Source organism: Mus caroli, unplaced genomic scaffold, assembly GCF_978045245.1.
Source record: "Mus caroli unplaced genomic scaffold, Mus_caroli_1 scaffold_11, whole genome shotgun sequence".
Classification (NCBI taxonomy): Eukaryota; Metazoa; Chordata; class Mammalia; order Rodentia; family Muridae; genus Mus; species Mus caroli.
The window spans coordinates 117752985-117765885 of NW_028227266.1; the positions used below are offsets into that span (position 1 = coordinate 117752985).

Genomic DNA, 12901 nt, shown 5'->3' on the forward strand with positions numbered 1-12901 from the left:
TTGTCTAATAAAACCAACTGGACACCCAGTATGAGAGGACGGGAACATTGGCCGAATCCTCTTACTCAGAGATGTAAGAACTATGTCCGCAAGCAACAACTAGGCTTGAGTGGGACCCGAAGTTGCTCCGACCTGTCCCTCTGCCATTTTTTCGAGGAGGGGAAGACTAGGGCAGGAAACCCCCACTAGACGGCATATTCCCCAGGTGGGACGGGGGGACCACCTGTGCGATGCATTGCTCTACAATCCTCTAGGGCTGCTGAAGCTCACCCGCTAAAGCGCGGGCAGCCAGCGACCAGTGGTGCAAATCGATTTTGTTTAAGCGCCGCCAACCATACCTGTGCAGATTGCCCCTGCTCCAAGGCAGCAAGCGCCTGGGATATCATGATTTTGTCTCTATTATTTTTCTTATATAATTTGCAAATTAACCATAAGCTAGATACCGATCCGAAGCAAAGGAGAATTCCAAACAAACCCACCCCCACCCATTCCTTAAAATAAGAAACAGCAGAAGAAATCCATGACGAAAAGCCTTCGGTCAAGGAGAGGTCAAGTCTGGTGGAATTGATTTGGACGATGGCCAATCTAAGTTTCTGGAGGGTTTGATCAAAATCAGACGTCCAATTATATAGCAGCTGTTGGGACAAACTCTTAGAAAGATTAGCGGCATATGTGAAATTATAGCATCATGTTTTTTGCCTTGTTCAACCCTTCCTCCGACACGATTTTTTCATTGGACAGGGTTAGGCCCAAATGTTGCATAATGTCTCTCCCCCAAAGGTTTACTGGGAGCGGGAGCACATAAGGTTCGAATTTACCCTTTTGTCCCTCAGGAGCCTTCCAGGTCAAACTCATTGAGCTTATGGCAGGGCATGAATGATATCCCAGACCTTGTAGAGAGTGGGACGATTTTGTAGTGGGCCAAGCTTTTGGCCACCAGTGCGTGGATATAATGCTTTTGTCTGCCCCGGTATCAAGAATACCTTCAAACCTTTTTCCATTTACTTCGAGGCAGAGTTTGGGCCTTTCATTCAGGGATACAACAAGGTAGGCTGAATCAGTTCCTGACGACCCCATCGTTTTGGGACTGGGGCCTGGGGAGCCCTCCCAGAGGGTGTCGGGGAGGAGCAGCAATTGAGCTATCCTATCTCCTGCACTGATGGAAAACACGCCCCTGGGGCTGGAACATAAGACCTGTATTTCGGGGGAGTGTAGATGGTCAACAACCCCAGGATGGACCACTAGGCCCCGTAAGGTGAGTGATCCTCGTCCGAGGATAAGGCCCATGGTCCCAGGGGGCAAAGGTGACATTGGCTCTATAGGTACTGGTTGGATACTCATTTGGGGCATTAGTAGGAGGTCGGAGGCGGCACGCAGGTCCACCCTTGTGGGTCTTCCTGGGTCGCTTCTTCCGCCATCCCGGATGTTCTGACAAACCGGTTCCCATATCTTTGAGGGCCCTGGGACCGTGGGCCCAGTGACCCGTTTTTTGACACATTGGGAGCAGGAACATTTAATGGAGGCAAAAGCCTTCCCTGTATATCTCGCACTGAGCGACATTGATCTGCTCTGTGGTACCCTTTACCACACCTCGTGCAGAGGGTCAAGACCCCCCCTTTCTTGTCTGGGGCTTTGCAATCTCTTTTGAAATGTCCAGGCTTACCACAATTAAAACAGGTCCGTTCACCGGTCTTCTTTTGTGGAGGATGCTTTTGTGCTAACATGATGGCGGCCGCGAGGCCAGTATTGCTAAGTGGACCTCCAAGCTCTCTACACACTCTTAGCCATTCTTGCAACCCTTTTGATTTTCTAGGAGCAATGGCATTCCTGCATTCCTGGGTGGCTTGTTCAAAAATCAGTTGCTCAATAAAGGGTCCTATCCCCTCTGGGTCCCCAAAGATTTTTCCTGCCGACTCCACCATGCGTGCGACGAAGTCGGCAAAGGGCTCCTGGGGCCCTTGAACAATTTTTGTAAGCTGATTGGTGGTTTCTCCCTTGTGATTAAGTGACTTCCAGGCCCGTATGGCTGTGCTGGAAATCTGGGCGTACGCCCCCCAATGGTAATTAATTTGATCTGCGGCCCACGGGCCTTGGCCTGTTAAAAGGTCAAATGTCCAATCCCGCTGCTCTTGCGTAAGGGCTATTGCGTTGGCCCTGGCCTGGGACTGGGCTGCCTCATGCCACAAGGCTTTCCATTCTATGTATTGTCCCATGGTAGGCAAGGCGGCCTTAACCACCATTTGCCAATCACTAGGTGTCATGGCAGTTTGTGCCATTCTTTCAAGAATCATAATAGTAAAATTAGCATTGGGACCATATTTTCTTACTGATTCTGCAAGATCTTTTATCTGACTATAGTCTACAGGAGCGTAGATTCTCCCCCCTTCCTGTTCATAAACAGGAAACGCTAAGTGTAGCTTGCGGAGGATCCTTTGGGGAAAAAAGGAAGTTGTGGATGACCGGGCCTCATAAGGTGAGGGAGCGGAGGGAATGGCGGCAGCCAACAATCTCCTATCCTTAGAGAAGACACCGGACGCGGGCTTACTTGACTCAGGTCGCCCGCCTTCATCTGGGTGATACCTTTCTCCTTTATATCTAACTGCTTCTTCTTCTAACTCGCCCTCTTCCTCCGAGGTCAGCTTACTATCCTCGGTTTCAGAAGAATCCGAGGTATCTCTTAGGTGGAGGGCAGCCAGTTCTCGGGTCGGATATAACCCGGGCCTGCTGCTCCCCTTCTCTCCCTTTCTATTTCTCCCGGGAGGTCCTTTTTCACTTCCCTTTTTTGCCTTTTTTACGGTTTTTGTGCGCACACCCATCCTCTCACTACGCTCGGATTCTGACATACCTTCCTGCATAGCTTCTAAAACCTTTTGCCCTTTCTTTCGGGCTAGGAACCATACAACCAAAGCCACGAAGACGATAATTAAAGCCTCGGGCAATCCCTCCCACGGCCCAGTTAGTTGAAGGGAGTGCGAAAGGGTCAGGTAAAATTCAGGCATACCTTTCCGAGACGTAGTTCCTGCAGTTCTGGACCCTCCCCGTCACCGAGGGATCTCCGACGGTGCTCACGATGTTCTTTGTTTTCCCGGGTTTTCGGCACCAGATGTGAGTGTTCTCTAATTCGCCCACGAATAAGGACACCACACACAATAGGGTTCTTCTGCAGCAAGCTTTATGCGTCTTGAGAGGGAGAGCATAAGCTTCACAACCGGAGACCCCAGGCAATCCGAGCCCCTCCCTTTTATAAGAAATTCTCCCTGCCTCGGACGTGGCAAGCCATGATTGGCTCAACACTGATTGCCCCATCCCTGAGGCGGAGCTGCCCGGGGCGGGGATTTCCAGCACAGGATGTTTACAAGTTGTTATTGAGGAAATGACTCAGCACAGGATGTTTACGAGATAGTACTGAGGAAATGACTCAGCACAGGATGTTTACGAGATAGCGGCGCTCCACAACCAGAAGAGCACTAAGGAGAGGCCTACATCTGTGAACCTCCAATTCTGACACACGAGATAGGGCACAATAACATCTTCCAGATAAATCCATAACCGTACAAATCCTATGCTGGCCACAGGGCCCTGGATAGAACCCTTGTGTCCACCAGGTAAAACTCTGAATGAGAGCCCTTTCTGCTGCACAGTGCAGCTTATAGGTGGTGATTGTATTCACTGCCATTCACGATGGTATTGACCTACACATTCAAATGGCAGGCTACTCTCCACCACGACATGAGTGTCTGTCTGACTCTGGTAGACTAGCACATCCTATAATCTTAAAGAACTTACAGATTTCATGGTTCATGACAAAGGAAAATAAAATTACAGTAGTGGTGCTGAACTGTAGAGTAAGGTTTACAGAATGGAGTAGGGAGGCCTGGTGCTTTTCCTATTAAGAGTTACCCATCCCATCTTGTGTGCAGATTGCCTGAATACTCAGAGACGAACCACTCTTTATTCTTAGAGCCAGTTGTTCCTCCTCCCTTCTGCCAGGCCAGGCATCTTCTGTAAAGCCAACAACGACCGACCGGATTACAAAGGCAGATGACCCACTCAATAAAGGGCATTGTTGATACTCTATGGATAATTATTCTTAAACAAGAAATTAAACAAAGACATGTGAGAATGGAAAACTTACCTGTTCCATATATAAGAATTTGTTTACCACAGCTGTTTCCTGCTGTAGCAACATAAAAGAAATTGGATGGATGGATGGATGGATGGATGGATGGATGGATGGATGGATGGATATATGGATAGATGGATGGATAGATGGATGGATAGATGGATGGATGGATGATGAATGGTTAGATAGATGGGTGGATGGATAGATGATGGATGGATAGATGGGTAGATGGATGGATAGATGGGTGGGTGATAGATGGATAAATGGATGGATGGATGGATGGATGGATGGATGGATGATGGGTGGAGGATAGATGGATGGATGCTGGCTGAATGGATGGGTGTTGGCTGGCTGGGTGAATGAATAGATAAATGGAGAATGGATAGATGGATGAATGGATAGAGGATGGATGGATGGATGAATGGATGGATGTGTAAATTTCTCTGGAACAACCAGGAGCCCTGAGATTAGAGTTTAGTTCTCTGAGTTGCCTACAGCAATATGCTCTGAATGCACCCAAGCTCACCTGATTCCCTGCCATCAGGGCATGGTGTGCAGGAAATTGGTTACCCAAGGCCTTCATCTGAGGACTCGGGGTCTGGAATGACCATTATTGCACAGGGGTGGAGTCACCGCCATATCTACCTGCCAGCAAAGGTTCCAGTGTTCCTCTTCTACTGGGTAGCATATATAATAACCTTCAAGTCGATAGTTGCTGGAGAGCAGGAGATAGCCTGGAGATAGCCTGGAGAGCAGGAGTCTCATGGATGGCTCTTTCCATAGATTACACTCACACCCAGGAGTCTTCCTAAAAACTCTTGTGTTGAGTGTGTGTGGTGAAATCTAGAGATTCAGGAGGCAGAGGCAGGAGGAGTTTGAGTTCAGGTCTAGCCTTGGCTACACAGTGAGACCCTTCTTGAGGAAACAAGAATCCTGCACTAGAGAAGAGGGCTGGAGGTCCACTGGAGGTCCTTAACATTGTGTAGCTTTCCAAGGGTCTTAACTTGAGAGCCCATAAGGACCATGCGGGGAGCTTTCTGTCAATGCACACCCAGGCTGCCTACTTTGGTTTAGTGGGGTCGCACAGGCACCTCCATGTGGTTAACAAAGCTCTCTGGGGACCATCACCATCATCATCTTCCCTGTAGCCTCATATAGATTAGAGAGGTACTACGGTCTGGTGAGCCTCAGCTCTCCACCAGGGCCTGGGGCTTGGCAAGACCAGCATTCACTTAATGTCTTCATCAGGTCCTCAGGCAGGGCCTGTGCACAGCTAGTCCTCCCGGAAGAGTCCACTCCTGGTTAGGACTCAGGGGCAGGTGTTCAGGCTCATCGCCTCTGATTGCTGTTAAGTTTGAATGCTATCCCGTTTCCCGTTCCATGGAAACTCCACGCTTGGTCTCCTCATTGATCAATCTAGGTAGAGCCTAGATTGTTTCCTTCTACATTAAAAAGTGTTAATGCTGCTCCCTTAAAGGCAGACATCCCCTCTCGGCCATCATAGGGCCCTCTCTTCCATGCTTGGTGTTTGTAGGCATTTGCTGGAAGAACAGTGAGGGAGTTTGTGAATGAATGCATGAGTGGATGAATTAATGAATGCTTTGACGAATGCAAAGACAGTGCATAAGGCAACGGCGGAGGACAAGTCACCATGTGCGTATTACCTGTGACATATGTCAGAGCCTAAGTCTCACCGACAAATGTTCAAGTGAGAAGTCTCTCCTCATACCCTTGCTGTGCCCTGTACTGGATCCATGGGGCTGGGGTTGTATCAGGATATGGGAATTTACATTTAAAGAGATGGTGCAGAGAAGCAGGTCTGAGCTCGGACATTTGGCGTCCATGTGCCCACTCAGCCCTCCAGCACCTGATAGAACGCCTTTGCACTCCAGGTTCCTTCTCGCAAATGGAGAAGTAAGAGGGAATCAAAGTCATGAGACAATGGAGTTTATACACTGCCTGGCATGTTGGTGAGCCATTGCTGGGCAGAGCTCACCTGTGAAACTCACCCACATCCTTCAGCCTTGGTTGGGACATGGTGGGTGGGGGTGGGGGGATCATCTCAGGCAGGTGCTATGACTTCATTAGACAGGTGATAAAATCCAGGCTTCCAGAAAGGATAGTTTGTTTACGTGACAACACACATAGCCATTGCAAATCTGAACCAACAGTCAAAGCCTACCCGTGAAGGCCAAAACACGTCCCTTTCTAAGCTGCAGCAGGCCCACGTGTTTCACCAACAGAAATTCGTCAGGTGCTGAAGAGAGCTGCTGGTGTCTCCTCCAGGAGTAACGCCTCTTTCTGTTGAGCCAGGTTGCTGAGGGCTTGGCGTGCCTCTGGCTCCTCTGTTACTTAGGGAGTTTGGGCTGAAACACCTCCAAAAAGAACCTCCACCAGAGGATGCTAAGAAATGGATCTTAGAGGAACATCAAACCGATAGCCGGACATGGAGACCCGAGGGTCGTTTTCAGTTTGACAAACACATGTTGAAACTAGAAAATGCAAAGTCAAAACTCCAAGTTCAATCTGACCACCGTGCAACCCGAAGACATTCTGTTTCCAAAGACTGCTACGTTGGTGGCCGAGTAAGACCCTTCTCGAAGTCTAAAATCAAACCCTCCTGTGAATGAGAGGAAGGAGGCCAAAAGGCCAGAGAGGCTCACTGGCTTCATTGTCTGAACTTCCAAACACCCCCACGTTGTTACAGAGTCTGGAACCTGGCTCTGCTGGCTGTGTGCCCAGAACTAGGGCAGCCAAGGTATGTCTGGAAAAGACGGCTTCTTCAAGGCAAGCGTCCCTCATGCCAGGCAGGCCAGCAAAAGGAGCTGCTGTTTGCAGTCCCCTCACACGAGTCTTCCACAAGCCAAGCCTGCTCACTCAATAAACGCAAAGTCAAGAACTCTTGAGTGCCAGGCACTGAGAGCGTGTGTGTGTGTGTGTGTGTGCACAATACAATGCTTCCTGTCGTTGTGTTGTGGTCTTGTCATTGTTTGCTTAATGTTAATTGATGGTTTCCTATCTCGAGCATAGTGTGTACTGTTATGAAATTTCAATTGGATCACAATTCCCTGTGATCTCCAGAAAGGAACCTTGTCAGCTTCCCTTGCTAGCTCAGGAACAGTGAGGCTGGGAGAAATTAGTCAGTCGGCCTCAAGTCCAGTCCAAGATCTCATAGTCAAAATATTTTCAAAAGATTTTGTTGGGACTTTGCTTGCAAAATAAGTAAGAAGCTAGTGAAAATATCTGGGCTTTATGCCGAATTTAAAATCATTCGGTATTTTTATTATGTCTTTCAAAGATACCAAGCTAAAGGCTTGCTGGTGTGATTAGCCTCTTTAAAACAGCACTGCTGGGGCCACGGAGATGGCTCAGCGGTTAAGAGCACTTGCTACTCATTCAGGGGACCAGAGTTCAATTCCCAGGACCCACATGGCAGCTCTCAACCATCTGTAGCTCCAATTCCAAGATATATACAATGTCCTTTTCTGGCCTTTAAGGGTATCAGGCATGCACACAGTGCACACACATTCATGTAGGTAAAATATATGTACACATAAAGGAACAAAATAAATAAATCTGTTTTTAAGTAAAAAATAATAACAGCTCTGATGAATAAAACATTTGCATACTGGGCAAACAGCTACTGAGTGGGAGTTTTCTTAACATATGATGCCCTGCACTTCCACCTTTTAAAAGTGTGTGTGTACATGCACACATGGCATGGTACACATGTGAATGTCAGAGGACAGCCTGTAGCAGTCAGCTCTCTCATTCCACCAGGCGGGTCCTTGGGATTAAGCTCTTGGTTGTCAGGCTTGGCGTCTTTACCCACTGCACCATCCTAGCAGCCCAGTCTTCTTTGCCTGGAATACATGAGGCCCAGTTTCAAAACCCATTCCTAGGTGCAGAGAGTCGGAGAAGAAAGAGTGAACGAAGGAATGTTCATCCAGGTCCCATGGCCCAAGTCTCCTCAGAGACTACACATTCAATAGGGTATACTCTCCTGTGCGAGTCCAAATCCAGAGACGTTAACAACAATGGTTAAGACCTCAAGCATTAGTTTAAAATCATCTCTAGTTCTGTCCTCTGAAGCTGTCTCGGGGAACCCTGGGAAAGTGGGCAGGCAGAGAAGAGTGGAGACTTGGTCTCAGAGCTCCAGCCCACCACAGCTGGGGACGAGGACCCGGTGGCCTCACCGAGGCCCTCCCCTGCCTCCGTCCTCCACGCAGTCCCACCATCTGTTGACATTTTCCGTTTCAGGAGGAGATGGGCATTTCCTGTGAGCTGCTGGAATCAGACTTCCTCAAGTGCAGTGTGGGATTTCCTTTCATGAGGTCAAAGTCTAAGGTAAGGCCCTTGGCCAAGATGGGTGCTTCCTAGACCATAGTACCCCTGGTTCCTCCTATTGGCCACTTATTGCTACACACACACACACACACAGAGTCACATATGCACACACTTGAATATACACACAGAAATATGCACATGCTCACACATATGCACATGCATGCACATGCATATACACATGTATACACAAATATGCACACACCTATGTATACTCACATATGCACACACATATGCACACATACACACTCACACCATTTGCACACACTCACACCACTTCATGTACATTTTCCGAATAACAGAAAAGAGCCTTCATTGAAAAGCCCATGGCCTTTCTTGAACATGCTACTCTGCTGTAAAAATCTAATCCATGTGGCAAATCAAACCAAAAGTGCATCTGGTTGTCTCTCCCAATGGAAAGTGAGTCTCACCACCATGTATCAACTCTGCAAATGTCATAAAGTCAATAGAATAATGACTATCAGAATATTGATTTCCTGTTTCTGCTGCAGAGGCCATAGCATAAATAATCATATTATATTATTTTTAAAATTCCACGTACAGATGTCAAGACCATAAGCAATACTAAACTCAGAGGTGAGGGGATGGGAAGGAGGTAGAAAACCTAGCACGTTACAAGGGCTGAGCTTCCCTACCTATGGCCCCCTCACACTCTCCTGTCCTCAGACCCTGGGGTTATCAGGTGCCAGGACCTGCTCAGCCACGGGACTACACTTCAGTCTCACTCTGATTGGCAGTGACCTGGGCCCTCCTCTCACTTCAGTCTTTAGGATTGTTGACTTAACTCATCTGGGACAAGACCCTTGACCCTTTCATTCCTCATAACAAGTTCCTCTGCAGCAGAGATTTCTGCCTCGGAACGGGGTGCCTGCACCCAACATAGATAATGGTTTGATTTAAGGGTCTGTGGCCACTGCTCTCAAGTAGCATTCAGTTTCACAGAATTTGACGTCTCAGGAAAGCATACACTTGCCTAGAATTTGAGTGGAAACCAAATAATTGAGATGCAATTCCCAATCTTTCAGCGTTTGCTGGGTTTGAAGACTATGTTGTAAGCATCATGGCTGCTGAGAAACGTAAAAGCTGGGAAGGTGGTGGAATCGAGTCAGAGGCTCCCGGCTTTGCAGCTTCAATGTGCTGCTTGCTCTAAGACTTCCTGTGGCTGGAAGGGGTGATGTGCATCTCCCTGGGGTGGTGGGAGTTCTGCTGAGGCAGCCCCCTGCCACCCGAAAATCAGATATACATTAAAAAGTAACACTTGCTATGCAGATGAGCTTCCAGAGGTTATAAACTGCAAACCATTCTAGAAAACATAGTTTTAAAAGTATAGAATGCTTGTGGGTGCCAAATGTGCTTTCTCTCTTTCTCCCTAGTATGAATTCAGTGTCATCTTTGATACAAGCCACCTGTCTGGGGAAGAGGAAATTCTCAGCTTCATCGTGACTGCTCAGAGGTAAAAAGGCTTAAACAGACTTTATTTTTCCAAAAATAAAAACCGTTATGGGATGGGGAAAGGACATGACTTGGGCGTCCCTGGGATGTAGAGGATTTGAAAATGGCTACACAGTGATAAATTCCCCAAAGCACTATTGGGATCAGTCTCTGAGGATGCTTATTAGATTCTGCTCACTACTGTGACCAAAGAAGAAAGCTCAAGGGAGGAGGGATTTGTGTTGGCTCACAGATAAAGGGGATACAGTCCACCGGGGCTGGGAACTCACAGCAGTGAGCGGGTGCTTGCTCACAGCTAAGTGGTCCAGTGATCAGAGAGCTGGGAGTGAAGACAGATGCCTGGACAGTGGTAGTACCCTCACAGTCAGGCCTAGAGGTGTCTTCTGGGTGATCATAAATCTACTCAAGCTTAGATCAAATCCAGTTAGAACTGCTGTCCCTGGTCACCACTTCTAACCAAGCCTGGGAGGTCTGAGGATCAGCTTGTCACGGGGAAGTCTACAACTGAGGACAGGCAGGCCTGATGAGGTAACACTCTAGTTCAAGATCCTAGAATTAACTGGTCAGTTCCTGCTTGACCATGTTTTCCAAATCAGACAGACATTCTCTGAGGTTTGTCAGGCTAGGTCATCTGATTTGGGGGATACATGTTTCGCAGAGAAGGGAAAGCCACCTACAGACCGGGGACTTGGTGAAGCTAGTTGGCAGAGGCACTCAAATAGTTGTCCTAGAAAACAGAACTGTCCCAGAAGCCAGGTGGACAGACAGCGAAGGGAAAGAGGCCGGGGTGGTAACTCCCCTTAGGAGTGTGTATAGCTGTGAGTGCCTGAACTAGCCTGTGGGTTTATGAACTACCTCCTTGAGCCACAACCTACACTTGAATTGAAGCAGCATCAAGGTATCAAATAGCTAGCCTCACCTATGCAGCAATAAAGGAAGCACCATTAGGTCAGTGAGTATGTACAGACAGACTCTGATGAAGTTCAGGCAGGTGTGGATGGGCACTCAAAGCAGCATATTCATTTGCATTCTAGCTGTAGGGCTGGAGAGATGGCTCAGTAGTCACCAGGGTGTGCTACTCTTGTTGAGGACTTGATCTTGGTTCCCAGCACCCAGGCTGGTCAACATACAACTGTCTGTACGGCAGGCTTCTGTGGATCTGACACCCTCTTATAGCTCACATTCACACACTCACACACACTCACACACTCAAACACACACATACTCACACACATTCACGCACACTCACGCATACATACACACACACTCACACATACTCAAACACATATATATACTCATACACACACTCAAACATACAATACTCATCACACTCAAACACACACATACACACATACATACACAGACTCAAACACAATACATACACATTCAGACACACACTTATACACATACATACACTAACACACACATACACACATATACATATACACACTCAAACACAATACACACAATACTCACACACATATATACACATTCAGACACACACATTCAAACACACACTCAAACACAATACACACACACATACAAACACATTCAGACACTCATACACATACATAACACACTCAAATGCAGTACACATACACACACATTCAAACACAATACACATATACTCATACACACATATTCAGACACACATACTCACACATACATACACTCGCACACTTACACACACAAACACACATACTCAAACACACACATACTTACACACACTCAAACACAATACACACAAATATTCACACACATGCCTACACTCACACACACATACACATTCACACACCCAAATGCAGGACACATACATACACACACATACACACTCAAATACAATATATACATATACACATATTCAGACACACACACTCACACAGACACTCACAGTACAACACATACACACATGCACACACACTCAAACACAGTACACATACTCTCTCTCTCTCTCTCTCTTTCACACACACACACACACACACACACACACACACACACACACTTTAAGAGTTTGAAGTTTCTAGTTGAAAATATGTTGCCATAACTGTCCAAGAGTCCCATGTGCTATTAACTCAGCCAGTACTGACATCTGACTCATGGATTTCTCCTTTCTTTCTGGACTTTCTTTTCTTGATCATCTGAAAATAAGATGTAGAAACCATGCCCCTCAACCGATAAATGTTCCCTCCAAATTCCCCAAGAACAAAGCCGCATGTGACTGTCAAACTCGGGAACTTCAGCCTTGGTGCATCTGACCCACAGCCTGTGGTCGTTACACCAGTTGTCTCAGTGGTGTCTTCCCAGACATTGTCCACGGATTAGTCCCATAGTCAAGAGCAGAGAGGAAGGGAGGCATGCGTGCTCACTTGCTAGGCTGTGTTTATCTGGATTTCTCCACTCTTACACAGTTCAAAACCTCCTGCCTAAGGAATGTTGATGCCCACAGTGGGCTGAGTCTTCACACACTACTTTAAGACACGCACACACGCCCCTCACACACACACACACACACACACACACTCACAGACCAACACGATGTAGACTATCCCTTACTGAGACCTTTCCAGGTGATTTTAGGTTGTCTTGTGTCTAAACTTAAAGCTGACAGGTGCACTGACACAATGTAACAACTCAACACATCTCAAGATTGTTGCTTGAACACTGGGAGGCAGATGCCCACTGAAACCGGAATACGACTGCTGTTCCTTAGAGCCACAGAAAACAAAGCTCTGTTGGACAGACTCAGCATTGTGCTGTCTGTCCTTCAACACCTAGCCCAGGCAATGGTCATGAAAAGGAGGAGGACAGGGAAAGGATTTCCTTGTCAAAAGAAAATGGCACAGCCTGCTTCTAGCCCCACTCCCAGAGAGAACAGAGAGCAGGGGTCAGAAGCACAGCCGCGAAGGCTTCCTTACCTCTCGTAGGCTGACATGCCCACTAGCTAGTGCTGTGTTGGGCACA

General features: G+C 47.4%; 1 protein-coding gene across 2 annotated transcripts in view; it reads left to right on the forward strand.

Annotated features, from left to right (window-relative positions):
- Itga9 (integrin subunit alpha 9) overlaps positions 1-12901 on the forward strand; it is a 296995-nt gene that overhangs the window by 218707 nt on the left and 65387 nt on the right. For both annotated transcript variants that reach the window (XM_021172021.3, XM_085828171.1), the window contains exons 19-20: positions 8384-8470; positions 9862-9941. In XM_021172021.3, the coding sequence (XP_021027680.1) occupies positions 8384-8470; positions 9862-9941 (167 nt within the window). The remainder of the gene's footprint in view (positions 1-8383; positions 8471-9861; positions 9942-12901) is intronic.